The sequence below is a fragment of the Nothobranchius furzeri genome, chromosome 14 (assembly GCF_043380555.1).
Source record: "Nothobranchius furzeri strain GRZ-AD chromosome 14, NfurGRZ-RIMD1, whole genome shotgun sequence".
Taxonomy (NCBI): domain Eukaryota; kingdom Metazoa; phylum Chordata; class Actinopteri; order Cyprinodontiformes; family Nothobranchiidae; genus Nothobranchius; species Nothobranchius furzeri.
The window spans coordinates 42,807,903-42,829,932 of record NC_091754.1 but is presented as its reverse complement, the minus strand read 5'-3'; the positions used below and the strand labels follow the sequence as shown (position 1 = coordinate 42,829,932).

General features: G+C 43.9%; 2 protein-coding genes across 2 annotated transcripts in view; one reads left to right on the top strand and one right to left on the bottom strand.

Annotated features, from left to right (window-relative positions):
- The first annotated feature begins 391 nt into the window (after nucleotides 1-391).
- Nucleotides 392-7,293, top strand: LOC107396071 (high choriolytic enzyme 1). The gene is made up of 8 exons (XM_015975600.3): nucleotides 392-518; nucleotides 620-665; nucleotides 765-917; nucleotides 1,130-1,247; nucleotides 2,043-2,221; nucleotides 2,717-2,798; nucleotides 4,400-4,529; nucleotides 7,209-7,293. The coding sequence occupies exons 1-7, from the start codon at nucleotides 444-446 to the stop codon at nucleotides 4,524-4,526; spliced, it is 780 nt and encodes a 259-aa protein (XP_015831086.2). The 5' UTR covers nucleotides 392-443; the 3' UTR covers nucleotides 4,527-4,529; nucleotides 7,209-7,293.
- A 1,706-nt stretch (nucleotides 7,294-8,999) lies between these two features.
- Nucleotides 9,000-22,030, bottom strand: part of LOC107396072 (plasma membrane calcium-transporting ATPase 1) — a 76,951-nt gene continuing 63,920 nt past the window's right edge. The window contains exons 10-21 of the mRNA XM_015975601.3: nucleotides 15,880-16,122; nucleotides 15,394-15,635; nucleotides 15,081-15,318; nucleotides 13,187-13,366; nucleotides 12,997-13,084; nucleotides 12,788-12,894; nucleotides 12,487-12,678; nucleotides 12,036-12,249; nucleotides 11,654-11,865; nucleotides 11,477-11,584; nucleotides 11,011-11,199; nucleotides 9,000-10,016 (exon numbers count right to left, since the gene is read on the bottom strand). Of these exons, the coding sequence (XP_015831087.1) occupies nucleotides 9,636-10,016; nucleotides 11,011-11,199; nucleotides 11,477-11,584; nucleotides 11,654-11,865; nucleotides 12,036-12,249; nucleotides 12,487-12,678; nucleotides 12,788-12,894; nucleotides 12,997-13,084; nucleotides 13,187-13,366; nucleotides 15,081-15,318; nucleotides 15,394-15,635; nucleotides 15,880-16,122 (2,394 nt within the window). The 3' untranslated portion in view covers nucleotides 9,000-9,635. The remainder of the gene's footprint in view (nucleotides 10,017-11,010; nucleotides 11,200-11,476; nucleotides 11,585-11,653; nucleotides 11,866-12,035; nucleotides 12,250-12,486; nucleotides 12,679-12,787; nucleotides 12,895-12,996; nucleotides 13,085-13,186; nucleotides 13,367-15,080; nucleotides 15,319-15,393; nucleotides 15,636-15,879; nucleotides 16,123-22,030) is intronic.

The window sequence follows — 22,030 nt, the reverse complement described above, 5'->3', positions numbered from 1 at the left end:
AGTATTTGGGAATTTATATTGACAACCAGTTCAAACAGAGTGACCATGTGAAGCATCTGTGGGAAATTGGTCCAAAGGTTTCCATTCATGGATGAATCAGGATCCAGTTACTAAGAATGAGATGTTCACAATGATTTCCCAGGATTCAAAGATTAAAAGGATTAATTCTGTACTGACAAACCATTTAATGTATCGGTTGCCATCATGTGAAGAAAAACATTTCACACAGTAGCTTTAAATAACAGAAGTTCGCAGGGTCACCTCTTTCACCTGCTTACCAGGAAAGTACATGAAAGCTGGCAGTTTTTAGTTTGGTCAATGTGGGAAGAGACGGCCTGTTTTCAAGGTAACGTGCTTCTTATCATGAAGCATGCAGATATGCTGTGGCATATAAACGTGTTTCACAGAGACCAGAAGTTAGAGGTGCTGTTCAAGCTGACCACATGGCTTCCTTCAAGTTCTTCAGTTTACTGGTGGTCTTGGTGGTCTCCACCAGCTGCTGGGCCGAGGAGGAGAAAGTGAGTAGCAATAATAAAGTACATTTCTGCTTCGATGGTAAGCATTTTTACCTTTCAGTATCTTCTGTGACGTTGTCCCTCTGATGTTGTGTTTTTGACAGGAACTGTCTGTGTCAGAGCTCCTGTGGAGGGCCAACAAGGATGTCGGTAAGACTGTTTCCAGTGTGTTGCAGCTTCGTCCTGACAGACATTTATGTATTTAAATGTGAGGAAATGCCTGACTGAGCCTGGAACGTTCCTTAACAGTGCACACAAAGGACGAGCCCTTAGTCTTGGATGACATTGCTTATGACAGTGAAGGCGAGAGGAACGCTGACCAGTGCACTTCCAGAGGTTGCATGTGGCCCAAATCTGCAGATGGAAAAGTCTACGTGCCGTACATCATCTCCAACCATTACAGTAAGGAACTGAATTTCAGTTCACCCGTATGAAGGCTTCTGAGTTATCGATGTGCCCAACCCTCTCAAAGAGTTATCTCTGATAAACCATCTAAGTCCAATTCACTGACTGAATGTGGAATCTGGGCTAAAATTGGGAAAAACAAAGACATCCAATAAACTTCTGGTCCTGGACTATAATATGAAGATGAATACTGTTTTGTGTCTCTGCAGCGTCTCGTGAGCTGTCCATCATTGAGCGAGGCCTGCAGTCTTTCAACGATTTCTCCTGTATTCGTTTTATCAAACGCACCAATCAGAGAGACTATTTGACCATCCAGTCTGTCAATGGGTAAGTGTGTGTGTGTGTGTGTGTGTGTGTGTGTGTGTGTGTGTGTGTGTGTGTGTGTGTGTGTGTGTGTGTGTTACGTCATTAGAGCTTCTCCTGGTACATTCATCTTTGTCAGGACTGACCACAGGCTGGTGCTAACGTGTCGGAGGTTTCACTTAAGTTGATGTTTGGGTTAAACTACGCCGATGAGCTATACTAGTGAGGATACAAATTCTAATGTGTGTGAGATGTTTTAAATTTTTCAGCATCAATATCTTCAAACTGTACTTGTGCAAGTTGAAATGGATTATTTGTAAGTTGAACTAAACATTTAGTTGTCTATCAGACTTCCTTTTCAATATTAAGATTTAAAAACAACGTACCAGCAAATTTTACACAGTGATCGTTTTTAAAATGACCTAAAATTAAATAATAATATATACACACACACACAGGTTCACAGTGACACTGTGACATCATAATGTACCAGCTAACATCATAGCGTACCTCTTAGCCAATAGCGATGGCAGATTTAAATTCAAATGCAGTGCAGTTTTTACCTGAAGAGGGCGCAACACTGACAGTTTTAGGCAAAGTATTTACATTTTAACGAAGATGCACTAAAGTGCCACATGACTGAATACACGTGTCAGCTGAATGATTAGACACTAGTTTATAGAGTGTATCAGCAATGATACTGATGGTTGATAACAGAGAAGACAGTAAAAACGTTGTTGGAGACTCTTTCACCTAAATGAAAATGTTCCTTCTGAGTGTGCACGTGTAGTTAATCTGGTGCTCTCATTTCACACACAGCTGCTACTCCTATGTTGGTCGCCGTGGTTCAGCCCAGACAGTCTCACTGGACCGTCAGGGTTGCATTTACCACAGCACTGTCCAGCACGAGCTGCTGCACGCCCTGGGCTTCAACCACGAGCAGTGCCGCTCCGACAGAGACCAGCACATCCGGGTTCTGTGGCAGAACATCCAGTCTGGTGAGTCCACGTCTGAGCCCTAAAACACATTAGCTTCATGATATGTTTTGCATTTTAAATCAGATACATTTTTTAACCTTAAAAAATCTGATTCAATGAATTTTAATCAGACAGTTTTTTTTCCAAAAGACTGATCTATTTGTAGACCAAATAAAACAATGACATAGTTTTATTAGTTGTATAGACAATAATACAACAGCCATAGGAATATAATTGGCACACCACTCTTGCAGTACTTAGCTTCTCCACAAGGAGGCAGAAGATATGTACATAATTCAATAGAACAGAGGGTTGATGAAAGTACTGATGCTGTTAAAGAGTCAGAAGTGTGGAGCCGATGTGGTACGTTTGATATTAAAGGGTTAAGAAATGAACTAATCTCAGCCCATGATTTCAGTCTCTGTCTCTCATCCAGTAAAGTCTAAAGTATGATTGATAAACAGAGAGCAGTCACTCCTGAGTCACGCTCTGTTAATATTTTTGTTTGTTCCTCAGGCTTGGCTTATGCTTTTGACAAGCTCAACACTCTCAACTTGAACACGCCCTACGACTACAACTCTGTCATGCAGTACCACAGGTTGGGAGTGTGTGTGTATGTTTGGAGCTCAATATAAAATGTCATCCATGTCTGATATTTAAGCATTGAACCCTAAAACAGCTAGGTATGCTTTGACTCGCTTCAGCCAACAGCACTGGCTGGATTGACAGGGTCCTGACTGCTGTCCGTGCATATGCACCAAACCGTGCTTCGGAGGACCCAGCAGTCTCACAAGCAGCTTCAGTCGTGTACCGCATTTCGTACACAGAAGCAACCCTACCCCGGATTAAAGATCATTTTCAGTTGGAGGATGATTGTTTCGGGAGTCAGCTGTCTTATTGGGGTGTTTTAATGCCCAAGTGGATGATGACAGTGTGAAGTGGAGGGGTGGCATGAGGAGAAATGATGGCCTGCCTGATCTGAATCTGTGTGCTGTTTAGTTGTTCATGACAGTGTTTGAGCGTAAAGGGTCCAAAAGTGCACATGAAACTAAAAGACCCTTAGCTGCAGGTCTGCGATTCTTTTTCTTAAGCAACCCGACAGCTGCAGGGCTTCAGGACATGATGGGAATTAAAGCAGAGTTCCTTGTGGCCTTGGATGTTGTGGTGCTATCTTAGCAGACACACCAGTGCAGCATTGCGTGGAGACTGGGATCAGTATCCTTGGACTTGCAAATCAGTAATGGGTTAAAGAAGGACCACGGGTAGTGTTCACACCATGTCTGTCCCAGGGTGAGAGAGTGCTAGAGAGGAGAATCTGACTTTTCTAGACAAACGTCTAAGCTTAAGCCTAATTTTCTAAACACCCGTCAAACCAGACGGAGAACACAAGCTTATGAATGGTCAGGATGCCACTTCCTTTAAATTTGTCAACATCACTGCCATTGCCCACTCAAAAAAAAAAGAGAGAGAGAGAGAGAGAGAGCCTACAATGTCTAGCGACAGCTTGAAGACTACCTCTTGGACTAACTCTGAAAATATCAGCGTTTTATTCACCAGTGACCGGAGGAGAAAAGAGATGCAGCAAGAGTTTTATTCATGGACAGAAATGACAAGAAACGAGTTTAGAGGTGGCAGTCACATGAACAAGTGGATGAGAATGGGTGTTAAAATGTCTCTGAAATAGAAAAAAACTCATTATAAACACAACTGTGAAGGATGGAGGGGATATGTGTTTCTGTTTCATCAAACTGGGACCTCCAACTGGCACTGTAGCATTTATAGTAGAAGAAGTCCTACACAGCTGGGATGAAGACTTCTGTCTGTGGTGAACCCCAGACTGGGAATGAGTTTCACCCCCAGGAGACCCAAGCAGAGATTAAATATTGAGCCGGCCTAAATGAGCTTCCCCTGCACCGTGACTCTGGGATGGGGAGGTAGAAACTCAGAGTAGAGCTGCAGCTGCTCCAGGTGCAATGGTCGGGTAAGGATGCCTTCCATGTGAGGTGTTTCAGACATGTCCCGCCAAGTGGAGGCCACAGGCCCGCTGGGGGAGAGGTTATAACCAACAGCACAACACATATTTTTACTTTCAAATGGATTTACAGTTTACAAGTTTACATTTCTATTTTGTTTTAGGAAACATTTATAAATGTTTGTTTGTTCTCAACAGAAGCAAATCACTCATTGCATTTATTCCAGATACGCGTTCTCTGCAAACAACCAGCCTACAATGGTTCCCATTCCTGACCCAAATGTTCCCTTTGGAACGGCCACCCAGATGAGCCGCAATGACATCACTAGACTCAACACACTGTACAAATGTTGAACAGTAAGGACAAAATGCGAATGCCTGTCTGTCAGTCTGTCTCTCTCTCTCTCTGTCTGTCTGTCTGTCTAAATGTTTCTGAATGTTTACAATATGGAAAACCACATGTATGCTTAATTTTTCTTGATAGTACGATTTCCATTCTTCACAGCTGGTTTCTAGCTACACATTAGTAATTTTAGTGCTAGACTGGTTCTGGTACACACATTCTTAACCACTGGGCTGCAGCCCACAGCTGGAACACCAGCTCCACCTAGAGGTCCCCAAGAAACCTCCACTCTTGTACCTGTGGGCCGTTTGATGAGGAAGGTTATCATTTACAGAAACCAGAGACATTACCAACGTACTTTAGATCAGGGGTAGGCAACTCCCTTCCCTGATGGCTGTCATCCAGCATGTTTTAGTTGTTTCCCTGCTCCAGCACACTTGAGTCATCCGTTCAGCTCATCGAGCTCCGCGGAAGCCTGTTAATCACTTGCTGATTAAAATCAGATGGGTTGAAGTAAATAAGTAAATCTACGTAATTAAAAGAAACACGATCATCTCCAAAGCCAGAAGCGTCGCCATGGTGGTGTTAGCGCGTTCCCGGGACTCTGCTGCCTTGCCGCCCCAACGCCGCAGATCTCAGATGGCTTCGTCTGGGCTATTAGCTTCGTAAGTAACGTTGCTTACGTCGTCATCTGTGGAGCTGGAAACAGGTTCATAGCACGGAGGTGCAGCTGGTCGTTTCACCGCATTCAAATGAGGATAACTGTTGTTAGCACCAGAGCTTAATTTCAGCCTGTCTTATTTTGAAAGGACGCGTTCCGGTAACTGCTTGCTAGAACCGGCAACTCTCATTTTAAGCTAACTCTTTAGCTAACAAGCCTTTAGTTTAGCACCAATGTTACATAACAGGAAAACCAAAGGCAGAAGTCAATCGTATGCAGTTTAGAACTTCCTTAGATTACCTTTTTAAAACATCCGCTGTGCTGCAGCGTGATTCTGAGCGGTTCTGGTTTGGTTCCGTGTGCCGTTTGCATCCGAAAATGTCCCTGTTTTGCTGAAGAAACGCAGAACCTCAGTGAGTACAGCCCACTGTGTGTGTGTGTTCGTCCGAGTTCAGCACAGTTGTCCCAGCCATGTCTCAGACGGTCCTTCAGTGAGACGGCAGCTTTTATTGGTTTTTTCCTGGGACAGCTTACATGTGGGGCCATGGCTCAGAGGTCGGCTGGTTCGTCGGGTCGACCCTTCTTCTTGCTTCTATAATCCGTGCACGTGCAGGGGCACGCAAACTAGTAAAGATTTTTTAAACAGTAGAATTACAGAAAGGTTGAGGCTGGCTTTTTGGGCCGTGTCACACATGAGTTTGTATTTTTCCCATTAGCTACTGTTAAAACTGTTGTGTTTTACCGTTTGACGAGTAGATGCTGGAGCACATCCTGGAGGAACGTCAGCTTGCTCTAAAGTATATTTGGTGTTTGTGTACTTATAATATTGCATATACCCTTTAAAGTCTTCCCTCACAGCTAGTCCTGAATGAACAATTCATGCAGTTTGTGTAGCTTCTGAAGTGAACCAGAATCAGGTTTGTTGCCATGTAGGAGAGAGAGTCGTCTACCAGGAGTTTGTTTCAGTGGCAAGGTACAAACATACACGAGTCAGGCAATAAGTAGATTAGTATTCACCAGAAATAATCAACCTAGAGAACATGGCAAGAAAAGCAATCGGTCATAAGCAGGAATGTCGGTGACTGGTGTAGATCTATGTGGTTAAAGTGGTTATTTGTTGTTCAGGAGTCTGACAGCAGAGGGGAAGAAAATGTTTTTGTGCCATGAAGTTCTAGTCTGTCAGGACCTGAACCTCCTCCCTGAGGGTAGAGTATCAAACAGACCATGACCAGGGTCAGAGGGGTCAGCTGCTATCCTGCCTACATTTAGTTTTCTCACCATCACCATCTTCTTTCAAAGGAAAATGATTGGAAGTGACTCCATATCGTATCACTGGACATAATATTTGAGTATTATTTATTGCTGTTACAAATACACATAACTAAATGTTGTTGGTAGCTTGAAGACACATTACATAGTAATACAGTGCACATGTAGTGGTGTGTAGTCTAAAAAAATGCAATTATTGCAACTTAATCAGTCAGTCTGCCAGATATCGAGGACATTAAATAGCGAAGGTTCTTTGGTGTCTTGAAGACTCGCTGCTCATCCGACAAACTCCTTGGATGAGAAGCGAAGCGTCTTCAAGAAGAAGATGTCCAGTTGTTTTAGTTTGAACCCTTTTGGATAAAAACTAAATACAGAGCGCTTGCCATCTCTTATATCAGGATGTGCAACCCTGGTCCTCGAGTGCCACTATGCAGCATATTTTAGTGGTTTCTCTGGTCAAAAACAGCAGCTGTTTAACAGGCTTCTGCAGAGCCTGAATGACGGCTGAAGCCTGTTGATCACTTTAGTAAAGTCAGGCATGTCAGAGCAGGGAAACAACTAAAATAGGCTGGACAGGGTTCGTCCAAGACTAGTGCTGCCTTCCCCGATCTGTGTGTATACTTGTTATTGTCATAATTACACTGACCTCTAGGGTTTGTGAGGGTTGTGGTTCTCAATTATTTTGTGTCTAGCCCCCCCCCCCCCAGCCCCCCCGGGAATAAAAAAAATGATCTGTCTTTAACATGTCTTTGCTTTCCAACAGGGTGCAGCAGTCCTAACAACATGCTGTATTTGTTCAAGATGTTGTCACAATGAGCCCACAATAAAACTGGATGTGAAACTCTTCAGATGTGTGCTGTTTTATGAACACTGCAGCACATTTTTTAATGAAATCCACTAAAATTAGAGAGTTGTAGTTCTGTCCATGGGGCTGAACTCTTCATCTGCTGATGTGAACCCGGGTTTAATGCCTGGTTGCAACAGAATTTTAGCCCTTACACTATGACTTTAGATGGGAAATCAGAAAGCATCAAGTTTTCATTTCTGCTCCATTTTCTCGTGGTGAAGAGAAAACTTGGTTCAAACAAAAGTCTCTGCTTATTGGTTCGTCTCCATTACAACCCTCCGCTATGAGCCATGATGTGGATCATGACCAAAACTGTGAGATGTTAGACACAAGCAGCCTGAAGGGTGGCTGTGGCCACCTTTGGAATGGTTAGGAACGTCATCATCCAGGAAAGGCTTGGAGTAGAGCCTCTGCTCTCCCGAATCAACAGGACTCAGCTGAGGCGAGCTCAGGCATCCGTTTAGGATACCTCCTGGTCACGTCCCAGTGGAGAATTTCCAGGCTTGTCCTACTGGAAGTGGACCTCTACATCTGGGCCAGTTCCGGCTAGGTGGTGTTGGTGCGGGTCCCACATGGAACGTGGAAACCTCCGAGCACATGGGCGGGTCAAAAGACCTGCAGAGAAGACTGGTGTCTCCCCTAATTTTGTAAACAAAGGCAAATTGACAACATTAAACACTTTATTTTTTGCGCTTTGTCATATTTGCACACTGTAGAATGATTGTCTCCAGATTGTTTGGAAGAGTCTTTCTAACCTGTCCCAGACTGAAACATCAGCTGTTTCTCCTCCTTGGCGTTAACACACACCTGTATACTCCAGATGAGTGCTAACCATTGACTTCTGCTAAGAGAAACATTTACATTGCAGCTCCAGACATCTCTTCACTCCTAATCCCAATGAAGTAGCAAGGGTGGACTTTGTTATGCCATCATGTATTTTGGTAAAAATTGTGTTTAATAATGATCCAAACTGTACAAGGCCATGTGTTTTTGTCTACCAGCTGGTAAAACAGCACATGTAAACCTTCCTAACAATGCAATTTGTTCTCACCTTTTACCATGACTGGATTTAAGTTGTACTTATGGAAAACGGTACTCCACTTAGCCTGCTGCTGGGGTTTCAAGTTACAACTCAGCTGATTTCACCTTGTTTAATATTTTCATGTTGAAAATGGTGTCCAATGAGTTCATCCGTCACAAGATGTTTTATCTAATTATGTCAGCAAATGTGGATTATGAAGCACTTTTTAGAATTTGTTTTCCGTCTTTTCAAATAGCAACAACCTAAAAGTTAAAAAAATATAAGATACTGTATAGAAGACTTAACAAACATGGGGTGTTTCTCAATGTCAAGGCGCCTGGCCTTGTGAGGCGATGTCTTGCGAGGCCAGGCACGTTGCTTATGAGGACACTGTCCTTCCTTGGTTAAAGAAAACGGTAAAATGGAACAGACTTGCATTACGTGACCGCGGTTTCCACGGTGGTCACCTAACGTCACGTGACACGCGAGATAACTTTATATTTTATACGTATTAGTTTCAGTATAAATATACAACGAGCCTTTTACTTTTTAATTGTGTATACATTTATTAAATTAAAAAATAAGTGAGTTACTACCCACTAGCCACCGAAGCTGCAACTAATAAGCAACTAACCAACAATAGATAACTTCTTTGGATCAAAAAAATACATTTTAAATTAGCTGACTTACTTTTAAACTTGAAAATTGTCCCCGAAGTAGCTGCCGGCTTCTGATCCGCCGTCTTTTTGAAAATACTGCGGTGTATTGCGGGTCATTTTTGACCAAGGTTAGGCTACAAGACACCTCCCGTGTATCCTTGCTCAGCTAGCTAAACGGCTAACAAACGGAGAACACACGCCTCGGTAGAACATGAACATTGGAACACATCTTGGCGGCTCCCAATGACGTATCTCCTAGGCAACCGGGGCGGGGCCAAGACATCAAGGCGAGGTTCCTTGGCATTGAGAAACACCCTCTGTCTCTAGAAACCTGCCGTCATTCAAGCTGAACTAAACATTTCAGTAAACTCAGCACTAGCAGCTCCAATTGCCAGCTAACAGGCTGAGAACGTGAGTATTTAAAGAAACTCCGACTACATCATCACATTATGTCCACATAACAAACTCACTTCACAAACACTTTTCCTAAACAACAACTGCAGAGTTCGTGTCTACTGAAAAAGAAACAGGAAGTCTCTGAACAACACCACAAATCAGGTCTGGAGACTTTTCTGCCTCCTGGACTCTAAAACCAATCAGTCCCTTTAGACCAGGTTTTTGAACCCTCACAACACAAAGTGGAGGTGTGTGGGGGGGAGGGATTCAGAGCGACGTCTCCAGACTGTGCAGGGGGCTTCCCGGACACGGCGGCAGCCCTGCTGAGTTGGGTGGGATTAAACCAGACCTCGAGTCATCTCTATGCAATGGTATGATGCGGTCCAAGGCGTTGTTGTTCTGGTTGGGTGAGGATGGGAGAGAGGGCAAGTTGGAGAGTCCAGTAAGAGGTGGAGGGATGACAGAGTTTCGTTTAGTGGGGGGCTCATCCTCATCCTCGTTCTCATCAATCAGAGGAATTTTAGTTTCTGAGTCGTCAATCCGAAACTCAGGGTGATTCATAAAGTTGTGAATGGAGCTGCGAGACTCGGGTGTCTCCAGACCTTCGTATGGAGACACGCTGTCTCTGAAGGCATTCACCACACGGATCTAAAAGACAAAAGAGAAACGTAACTCAGGACCCATGAAAGAGACATTTTAGTTAATTTACATCCAAGTCTTCTTCTGGTTTGTGTTCATTCTGACTTCAAATCTCAACTAAATTAAGTCCAGATTAAATGTCTGTCTCGCTTGGCTCATTTCTTTACTGACTCTGGTTCTTTTTAATGCTGGTTTGAAGTTTTTCTCTTAAAAAAGGGAGTTTTCATCTACAACACTGGAACAATACATCCTATATATGTAAAAATATAGTGTGGCCATGACCCACTGACAAGAGCTCAGTGGTGGGGCGGAATCTTCGGTTGTCTTTCGAAAGGTCTCCACATGAAATTAGACAGGGCTAGGACCACTTAGAGCAACAGACAACATGAAGGCTTCATTGCTACGGAAATCATTCAACGGGGCAGCCCGCCATACAGTCAGAGAAGAAGAAGCAAATACATATTTTTTGGAAATAAATGACAAAACCCTCCCACTATCCTATCGGGTGGCCCCTCCAGGAAAGGTGATGGTTGATGTTGATGGTTTATCCCTTGAGGCGCCACCTCTATTATGTTATTGGTTCACGTTTTTTATTACATTATGGCCAAGGTGTTACATTATTATTACATTTAAAAGGTCAAATTTGTTACATTTTTGGCCGTTATTATATTTTTGATTACAACGTGCTTGTCTAACCTCGAGTGGAAGGCCATTCTGCAGATTTGGGCCCTGCCTCCTCTAGTCGCACTACCCTGCAGGGACTTAAAAACAAAGACGCGTCTTAAATCATATTCTGAAGCAAATATGGGAGCCGATGTAAAGTAACCAGGGCAGGCGTGATATGATACCGCCTTCTGGTGCCTGTCGAGAATCTAGCTGCAGCCCTTTAGGCAAGCTGAATCCGGCCTAGTGCAGCCTGGCTTGCTGCTGAATAAAGGGAGTAGTCCAAGCACCCATGAAGACATGGTGTTGAGAACTGTGGTCTTTCATTTTTAAGCCACACCTGTGTTTGGATGCGGTTCAGGCCTCGGCACCAGAGCACCTGGCCCCTCCTGAGCTCCATCTCGGCATGATCGATCTCATCTTGATCCTTCATCTCCTCCAGCTCCTCCTCCGGGATCTCCTCCTGCTGTGTGCCGTGACCTGCAGTTTTCAGGAACTTGAGCCAGCTGGTTGGAATGCTGGACACCAGCTGGGAATGAACAACCATTACACACCAGTCAAAGACGACATCCTCACACCACCTGATCTGGTTGTTTTTCAAAGATGACAACAGGCTGCTGCTAAAAGACACTTTAGCACCACTCACTTCCCGTTTTTGTAATATAGTCTAGAAGGTTATTACGGGGTCTAGTAAAACATGACATGAGTCTCGCTAGAATGTCAAACGATGTTCTTGTAGTGGCCAGCAGCTCCATTTTCTCTGTTAGTTTTAAAATTAAAATTTGAACGTATTTCTTTTTCTTGACCTGTCCCCATAGAAGACTGCCAACTCCCAGGACGACACACCACAGCCACTGCTCAATCGTGAGGGATGCACAGCTGAATGGTTTACCCCCTAACTGCACAATCAACACCTGCAAGAGAAACAGAGCAGTGTCAGAGGAAGCTTTTATCTGAAAATCAAAAACCTGCCGGAAGGTTACCTGCACAACAAGCGTTCCCAGGATGATGGAGCAGAAGATGGGGTTGTTGAAAACGCCTTCAAAGACATTACGCTCTCCATGAATTTTACGTGCATTGAGCTCGTTGAAGATCTGCATGAGGACAAATGTGTTGAACACAATAGTGAAGTGCTCTGATGGCGGAGAGTGGAGAGGAGCGTTTCTGCCAGAGTCGATGTCTAATAGCCGTTCACCTGTGACAGAGAGAGAATGACGGCATGGGTGTGATCTGTTTCATTAACGTTGACTAAAGCATACCACCGGAATCTTTCAGGAAGAACACCATTTCAACAGCACTTCCTGATCTGTGGTTTCACTAAACAGCTCTATGGTCAGGCCTTGAGGACGCGGTGTTCTGACTCACCAACGAAGAGTAGAGTGAAGATCACTGTCATCTGGTAGATTGCATGTCCCAGAATGTTCTTCATCATAGTCCGGGAAATGAGCGGCTTCTTGCGGCCGTATGGGTTCCTGAGCAGCAGGGCCTCAGTGGGTGGCTCAGTGGCCAGAGCCAGAGAGGCGAAGGTGTCCATGATGAGGTTGACCCATAACATCTGCACGGCTTTTAGAGGAGAATCCTGGAAATAAACACAGAGAAACGTGGAACACAAGCAGCTAGTTCCATTCGATCTTTTTTCTTGGCGTTGTATGGAACGTAGTTTTAAACATCATAACTTTGATTGGAACGTAGATCAGACATTTTGGGTCTCAGCAATCATGAAAATGTCTGTGAAAAGCTGGAGGGACTGTTTAATAGATTTGGTGGCTGGGTCCATGCTAGCTGTAGACAGCTGACGTGTTGAAGTGAATCTGACCTGAATAATGCAAGCTCCAGTGAAGGCCACGGTGACAGCAACTACGTTGACCGTAAGCTGAAACTGTAGAAACTTTGAGATGCTGTCGTAGACGTTTCTGCCCCACATTACGGCCTTGACAATGCTGGTAAAATTGTCATCTGTCAGGATGATGTCAGACGCCTCCTTCGCTACATCCGTCCCTGCGATGCCCTGAAGATCACGGTGTACATTGAATCTATTATAAACCTCACATTTTCTTCACTGTTACCTATTGACTCTACAGAAATGTGTGCTTGGTGTAATCAGTGATGGAGGTTACCATAGCAAAGCCAACGTCTGCTTTTTTGAGGGCAGGACCATCATTTGTTCCGTCTCCTGTTACAGCGACGACCTGCCTCTGCTCCAGGACTGTGCTGTCAATGATACCTGAGAACACAGCGGACAGACAAAGGTGAGGGAAAGCAGATGTGGAAGGAGATCTTAGTTGAGCTTGCTCTGTGTGACCCTTCGATCTGACTGAGCCCCTACCTTTGACCAAAGTGTGTTTGTCCGTTGGGGATGATCGAGCCAGAACTCTCAGTTTGGGCCAAATCTTATCAATACGCTCCTGTTCAATCTGAAGAGCCAGTGAGATGCCAAATATATGTATTTGATTTGCAAGGAAGAGCTATGAACTTAACCTTAGCTTTACACAAATCTGTCTCCCGTTGTATCTGACCTCGCCCAGCTCGTTACGGATCCGACGATTGAACTCTTTTCCTTCCAAACACAAGAAGTCGTCTCCAGGATGAAGGATGCCACATTTGGTAGCGATGGCTCGGGCGGTATTGATATTGTCTCCGGTTACCATACGGACAGTAATCCCGGCATGCTGGCACTTTCTGATGGCTTCTGGAACCTGGTGGGAACAAAAAAGTCAAGCAAACCATAAGAAGAAATGGAGATAATTAAATTTATGAAGAACTAATGCATGCTTATAGATTACTTGCCGTCCCAGAATCAATAGGAATAATGAACACTAAGAATAATTTAGAAGATGCCAGCATGTAGCAACTGGCCGACTGAATCAGCTCTGCAATGGAATCTGGCGTTAACAAGGACGTAACCAAACCCAGAGACCCGTGCTTAATTTGTACATCAAACGTTCCCGGAACACAAATACTGATACTAAAGTTTGCTAAAGGCAAAGCAGATTCCGGAATTCGGGGGGGGGGGGGTTTCCCCCTGAATAAGCAAAGCAGCCTAGAATCCTTGTAAACATTGTGATTACAAAATAACACAACATCAGCCAATCCACAATGTCAGATATCTGTCGGTCATGGGGTTTTTAGCACCAGTAGTTTGACACGGCTATTTTTTTTTAACCAAAATAGTTATTTTTTGGGTAAAATCAATTGTTAGCCTAGAAAACATGCTAGCTTCATGCTAAACTTAGCATTATGTTACCGCCGAACCGAGGGTGGATTTTTCTGTTCAAAAGCAGTGAAAACTTTATTTTGGTTAACCCACTGATTTATGGAAGCACTTTTAGTTCTTTTTGCACTCTTTATTTTGACTGAATGTAATGTTTGTTGAATGTTAAATGTACTTCTAATAGTTTACTGTGTGAACGTTTACAAAAGTCCTTTTGTAAATGTTAATCCTGGTAACCCAGGTAGGGTTTTACCGATTTAAAGGATACATTTAAAAGAATAGCGTTGGTATAAAACCCATACTACTTGATGAGATTGTTGAGTTGTATGTATTCCATGTTATGCTTTGGAACAAAAAAACTTGAGGTATTTTGAGTTGAACTAAGAAGAAAACATGCATGTATTTTATTGCTGTTGTAATATAAGAACTGGAGATACAAAATTAAGCTATAGCTGTGAAAAGAAATAGAAATTGAGTTTTAGTTATGTACAATAATTTCATTATTATTGTGCAGGCTAAGTTTTTATCCTTGCCGATTAAGAACTGGATCGGATTCCTGGATTCTCTCCGGATGGAGATGGTGAGCCTTTGCCCAGAACCCAAAGACACTTTGATTGAAGACCCATCACTCTTCTCACCGAATGTGAACACCAAGTGGTAACAACTCAAACAACTCAAACCACTGAACCAGAAAGAACTGAAACTGAAAGACACTTTGACTTGACTAATGACTAAAAGGACAACTCAACTATTGAGTCCAAAATAAGACTGGGGTTTTATTTTGTTTATTTTTTGGGCCGGCTCAGAGTTGTTGATCTGAGTGTTGCATTGTTAAAACTGTATTCTCACTTCACATTTTTCTAACTAAATATTTTCTATTTTTGCTCATTTCCTGCCTCCTGCCGTTTCCTTTTGCACCCACCTTAGTTCCTATTGTAATCCTGCCGAGCCTAGCTGCTGGTCTATCTAAACATTCCTGATCTTAAGTTATCTAACTGCGTCCAGGGTTACATATGCATGAAATAAGCACAGATCTGTGCATTAGTGCAGTTTGTAAATGAGGCCCCAGGGCTGCTACCAGCAGTAACAGACTGATCTCCAAAAGCTACTAATAAAAGGTACTAACAAGTACACTAACGGCTTTTTTGATTCCTACAGCCCAGTATCTGAATGTGCTCTTTACTGGATACAAAACATACCTCAGGTCTTACAGGGTCCTCAATGCCAACCACAGCAATACATATGAGTCCAGCAAGAATTTCTGCTTCATTGTCCCAGTCAGGCTCTCCTTCAGTTGCGGGGAATTCTCTGTAGGCCAGGCAGATGGTCCTCAGCCCCTCTGATGCCATTGGTTCAATCACCTTCTTCACCAGCTCATCTCGATCCTTGGGTTTGAAAAACTTGGCCTCACCGCTTGCTGTCATGATCTTACAGCACCTGAAACCAGATGACATTCATGTGGTCCGTATCTGATGGAGCTCAGAGCTACCTCAGCAGAAGCAGTGAACCTACTTCTTCAGCAGAATCTCAGAAGCTCCTTTGCTGAACATTCGGTAGCTGCCATCACTGTTCTTCAGCACAGTGCTCATAGACTTCCTAACGGAGTTGAAGGTGTATACTTTAAAAAGTTTCTCTTCAGGGATTTCATTTCGAATGGCCTGGTAGTCTCGGTGAAGGTCAAGGCTGAATCCCAATAAGGCACATTCTGTCTTGTTTCCGACCTGGCGGGAAAGGCCCCCATCTCTCTCTGGTGGCTGCAGGAAGCAGAAAGAATATTTATTCACATCATGCAATCATAGCTTTAAGTGGGCCAGCATTGTATTTCTCAGTGTACCAGGCAGGTACTAGGACTTTCCTCTAAAGTATTGTGCATACTGATAATTCATCCAGCCAGTCATCAGTTGAAATCCCCAAAAATATGTCCGACTTCAGGAAAACAGACTGAACTAAATACACCCCCATAGCTATCTGAATAAAATGTCTATGATTTATGCTCACCATGATCTTGGTGGTGTAGGCACAATTGACCCCAATGCCAAGGGTGAGCAGGTCTAGGATCTTGGCAGGGATGAGGTCAGGCTCTGGCACCTTTTTGTATAGCTGCCCAGCGAAGTAGACCTGCACCACCGTCATTCGGTTCATGGTCAATGTTCCCGTCTTGTCAGAGCAGATGGCTGTTGCATTCCCCATTGTCTCACAAGCGTCCAGGTGACGTACCAAGTTGTTGTCCTTCATCATTTTCTGCCAAAAGATTAAATCAAACCCTGAGAAATATTTTTTGAGCTAGCTACACACATCTCTAAAATTAAGAAGGTCCAAGACTATTCTAAAGAGGCTGAAGTTGGGATCTTTCTGCATGGAGTTTGCATGTTCTCCCTGTGCATGTGTGGGTTCTCTCCGGGTGCTCCGGCTTCCTCCCACAGTCCAAAAACATGACTGTTAGGTTGATTGGTCTGTCTAAATTGTCCTTAGGCGTGAGTGTGTGTGCATGATTGTTTGTCCTGTGTGTCTCTGTGTTGCCCTGCGATGGACTGGCTCTCTGTCCAGGGTGTACTCCGCCTGATTGCCCATTGACCGCTGGAGATAGGCACCATCCCCCATCCCCCCCCCCACCCCCACCCCCCCCCACCCCCCGCGACCCTGCGTGGACAAAAGCGGGTTCAGAAAATGGATGGATGGATGGGTTTCTGTCATCTGACACCTGTACAATTCCATTCACGCACTGTGGTCCTGTCCACCTGTCCAGGAATTTTGGGGTAGAGTATGTGAAGACCTGTCAAAGTGTCTGAAATGCCATATCCCAACTTCCCCCACTCTTTGTTTACTGGGAAACCTGGACGATGTCCCAATTGAAACATCTTTGGTTCACATGGTTCTGACTGCCATATGCATCGCTAAGAAAACTATCCTCATGAATTGGAAACATAGAGATACTCTTTGCATTAACCAGTATAGAAATCTTTATTAGATCATATAACACTTGATACAGCCTCTGCTTCCACTTCAAATCAATCTCTCTGGGCTCCTTTGTATGGTTCCATCACATAGCGAAGATGGGGGGTCATTGATATTGTCCTGCGGGATGATGTGGGTGATGGGGTGGAGGGTCTGACAGGGGTGGACATTAACTTCAAAACAAACCGGCCAGCCGGGCCGGTAACTCTGAATGTTTACCGGCCCCGCCAAGAATCTACCGGCCCCGCTGGTCAGCTGCCAAAGCGAGTCAAAATAACAACTGAACCATTTTAAATGTAATAAACCTTTATTTTGTACACATTCACAAACATAATAACGTATTCAAGTTTGAATTTGTTTGTTCCCTCAACAAAACTCGATTTTGTCGTCACATACTTCTGGCATACAACACAGTACATCACCAACTCCGCTTTGCTGTACTCGAGCCATTGGCTGTGTTCGAGATAACCCAGTTCTGCGCAGATTAGACCAGTGGTGATCGGCGAGCAGTTCATGCTGGTTAGATTTGTGTCCGACTTGACGCCGACTTGCTCTGACGTCATGCATACGTAGGCAACGATAACCTCGTGAGATCAAGGCGGCCACAGATTTTGGAGCAAGGTGCTGCAGTTGCTCTCCACCGGCTGCAAAACCTAGGGCATGACGGGAAACACCAGGCTCTCATCTGATCTAAGATCTGATTGGTTCATATTTTGATCCAAACATCCGGTGATAGAACATGAAATGTTAGTTGGTCACATGTATTCTGTGAATCATGTTATGTTGATGATGACAACTATATAGGCCATAAAGAGAAATGTGTTTTGTGTTCTTTTGTCGCGTTTCCTATGAGCACACTAAATCTACAGCTGATAACCTTTAGTTATTATTACAGTCATGATTTCATATAGAATATATGATATCCACAAGCACGTGAGGATGTGTTTCAGCTGCTAACAGGCACCAGAATTAATATTGAAAATTGAACAAGTGTGAACGCTAACGCGATATCTTCGGCCGTCATCACCCCCGAGCTACACATGCAGGGAAATCTGTCCGGCTTTCAGCCACTCCCCCTGCTGCGTCCGTCTGCTCTCGTCTGTTTTCCAGGTGAGCCGCTGCTCAACTCGAACACGGCCATTCTCTGTGCCTCCCGTCTTCTTTAAACCGCCAAGAATCATTCCACCTATGCACACGCTTCTCTGCTTCCTACTGTTTCGAACTGTCTCGCTTCTCCTCACCAGTTTTAAAGCGTTTTGCCGGAGATTTCATCAAGAAATCCCATCCCTGAATTGGCTTCCGGCTGAGGATGGAGTAGGACGCAAGTCTAAGAGCTCCCGCCGACTTGGACTAAATTGTTATTAATTTGCGCTTTTTTTGACCATATTTCTTGTCCTAATTTTGATTTTTGAATTATTTTGTTGAGACGTTTTAATCGGCTCGGCATAAAATGGCAGCAAAAAATGTTAAAACCTGCAATACTACTCAAACACAACTGAAGCTTGGTTTGCAAACTGCGGCCACACCCTCAAGTGAGCCGTCGTCTCCTGCAAAGTTTCCCTTGTGCCAAGCTAATCCTGATATCGAGGCTCTCAAGGTTGAGTTGCTTGCTTCGTTGAGGAATGATATTGCTGACATTTTTAAAAAGGAACTTCAGGACTCTCTGTGTGATGCTTTGTCCACCATTAAGTTCGACCTGCAGGCGGTGAAGACGCAGCTGGCGATCGATAAAGCTGCCAATGACTCTACCATGTCCGAGCTAAAAGGTACGGTCAAGGAGATGGAGCATGCACTGACTGACTGCTCTGATGATGTTGCTGAGATGAAAAATACTATCAAGAGCCTCACTGCTCATGTAGCCAAGCTGGAGAACAAGTGTGAAGACTTGGAGTCCAGGTCGCGGCGCAGCAATGTTAGGATATTAGGAGTACCATAGGGCCCTGACACGTCCACCACTGCTGCCGTAGCCTCCTTGCTAAAAGAAGCATTCGACCTGGGGAAGGAGCTGCTTTTGGATCGTTCACACAGGACCCTCCAGCCTGCACCTAAACCTGGCGACCGTCCACGAGCTATTGTATGCAGGTTTCACTTCCACACTGACTGTGTTGACATTTTACGACGTGCTAGAGAACGCCGACAGATTAAAGTTGGAGACCAAACCATCTCAGTCTTCCCCGACTACACCGTCAGGATGGCACAGGCTCGTGCTGCATTCAACACGGTCAGGCAGCAACACTGTGGCATTGAAGGCGTCCGGTACGGCCTGCTTCATCCAGGACGACTCCACATCACATATAAGGGTGTCGAGAGGGACATTGTCTCAGCAGAGGAGGCCAGTGATTATGTTAAAACTTTGATCACTGGGTGAGCCTCGATAGCCCCTTAGTTTGATGCTGTAATGTAATTAAGTGCTCACGCTCTCGTTAGGTTTAACGCCACCTGTGCATTGTTTTCTTAGACCGCTGTGCCAGTTATTATACTGTTGGTGTGCTGGTTCCTTTTATTTTCATTGTTAACTAATGATACTGAATTATATGTTATACTCTAGAGTTCATAGGACTAGGTGGTATGTTGTTGAGCGCACACTGTTATACTGTAGGGAAGTTGGTGAGAGGTTGTGGTTTTTTTTCTCTCTCTCTCTTGTTCCCTCTCTCGCCTTTATTTTGTATTTAGACGCCAGTTAGTCCAATCACTTCTGTGAACCATTTTTGCTACTTTGGGGTACACTGCTGTCTCCTTTGTTTCGTTTTGTGGAGACTTGGGGTGTGTTTGTGTTGGGGGGGGGGGGGGGGGGGGGGTTGGGGGGGGGGCTGTTCCATTTGGCTCTTCATGGCCACCTGCATCTTGGTTTTGTCTTTTTCTTTCTCCTTTTTATGAATGGTTAATGGTAATATAGACCCCAGCATTGCTGGGTCAGGTATGCCTCTTAGGTTTATTAGTTGGAATATCAGAGGTATGGGTAACCCTGTTAAGAGATCTAAGGTTTTTACTCACTTGAAACGTCTGAATTCTGACATAGCATTTTTACAGGAGACTCATCTCCGTATTAAGGATCAACATAGGTTATATTGTCCTTGGGTAGGTCAGGTTTTTCATTCAAATTTTAATTCGAAAGCTAGAGGAGTGGCCATTCTCATCAATAAGAAAGTCCAATTCTCTTCTACCAATGTTATCACTGACGGGAACGGTAGATACATCATTGTTGCTGGCACCCTAATGCAGAATAAGGTTTTGTTGGTAAACTTATATGCCCCGAATTTTGATGATGCTGAATTCGCTAATAGATTACTAAGTAACATCCCCTTTCTGAATACATATTTGCTTATTTATGGTGGTGATCTGAATTGTGTTTTTGTTCCAAGCTTGGATCGTTCTGGTCCTCGTAAATTGACTCCATCATCTATGTCTAAAACATTTTCAGATTTTATGATACAGAATGACCTTGCTGATCCATGGAGACTTCGCAACCCTACAATAAAAAATTTTCGTTTTTCTCCCAGGTCCACCAATCTTATTCCAGGATTGATTATTTTTTCAGCGACAGAACTCTCAATTCATGTGTTACTAATTCTGACTATTCTGGTATTGTAATATCTGATCACTCTCCTCTGCTATTAGATGTTCAACTCTCTACCTATAAACGTAGTCCTCCACTTAGGAGATTTAATTCTCTCCTTTTGGCTGATAAAGAATGTTGTGAATGTATTTCAAGCTCTATTGAGGAGTTCTTGTTCTTTAATCGGGATGATTCTGTTTCATATTCTCTGCTGTGGGAGACTCTTAAATGCTATTTGAGAGGTCAAATTATCTCTTATTCTGTATGTGCTAATAAAAAGATCAATGCCAGGCTTAAAGAACTTACGGTGGCAATTAGTAAAAAAGAGTAAAAATAGTTTATTATAAATGATTTTTCTGGAGCGTGATAAAATTCTTGTCTTGTTGTAGAGGCAAAGGAAGTCAAGATATGGTAAGGCATTTCAGATTAAAGATGGTTTACAGCAGACTTTGCGTCTCCTGTAATGAATAATCTGTAGATATAAGTGCAGCCAGGACAGCTTGACCCAGCTGAGGAAGTGTGACCTTTGGGTCACAAATGAGGCCATTCATGTTGCTACAATAGCATGGTATGGTATGGTGTGGTGTAGTGTGGTATAGTATGGTTTTGTATGGTATGGTATGGTATGGTGTGGTATGGTGTGGTGTGGTGTGGTGTGGTGTGGTATGGTGTGGAATGGTATGGTGCGGTATGGTATGGTATGGTATGGTATGGTGTGGTATGGTATGGTGCGGTATGGTATGGTATGGTGTTGTACGGTATGGTGTGGTGTGGTATGGTATGGTATGGTATGGTATGGTGTGGTGTGGTGTGGTGAGGTGTGGTATGGTATGGTATGGTATGGTATGGTATGGCTTGGTGAGGTATGGTGTGGTATGGTATGGTATGATATGGTATGGTGTGGTGTGGTATGATGTGGTATGGTGTGGTATGGTATGGTATGGTATGATGTGGTATGGTGTGGTATGGTATGGTATGGTATGGTATGGTTTGGTGTGGTATGGTGTGGTATGGTATGGTATGGTATGGTTTGGTGTGGTATGGTATGGTATGGTATGGTGTGGTATGGTGCGGAATGGTATGGTGTGGTATGGTATGGTGCGGTGCGGTATGGTATGGTATGGTGTGGTATGGTATGGTGTGGTATGGTGCGGTATGGTATGGTGTTGTACGGTATGGTGTGGTGTGGTATGGTATGGTGTGGTGAGGTGTGGTATGGTATGGTATGGTGTGGTGTGGTGTGGTGTGGTATGGTATGGTATGGTTTGGTGTGGTATGGTGTGGTATGGTATGGTATGGTGTGGTGTGGTGTGGTGTGGTATGGTATGGTATGATGTGGTATGGTGTGGTATGGTATGGTATGGTATGATGTGGTATGGTGTGGTATGGTATGGTATGGTTTGGTGTGGTATGGTGTGGTATGGTATGGTATGGTTTGGTGTGGTATGGTATGGTATGGTGTGGTATGGTGCGGTATGGTATGGTATAGAACGGGGTCGGCAACCCGTGGCTGTGGACCCGCATTTGGCTCTTTCATCCATCTGATGCGGCTCTCTGCTTGTAAAATAATGAATATTTAATTAAAATGTATTTTATTTTACTGCATTCATTGTTTATCTGTATGCCAATTATACATGT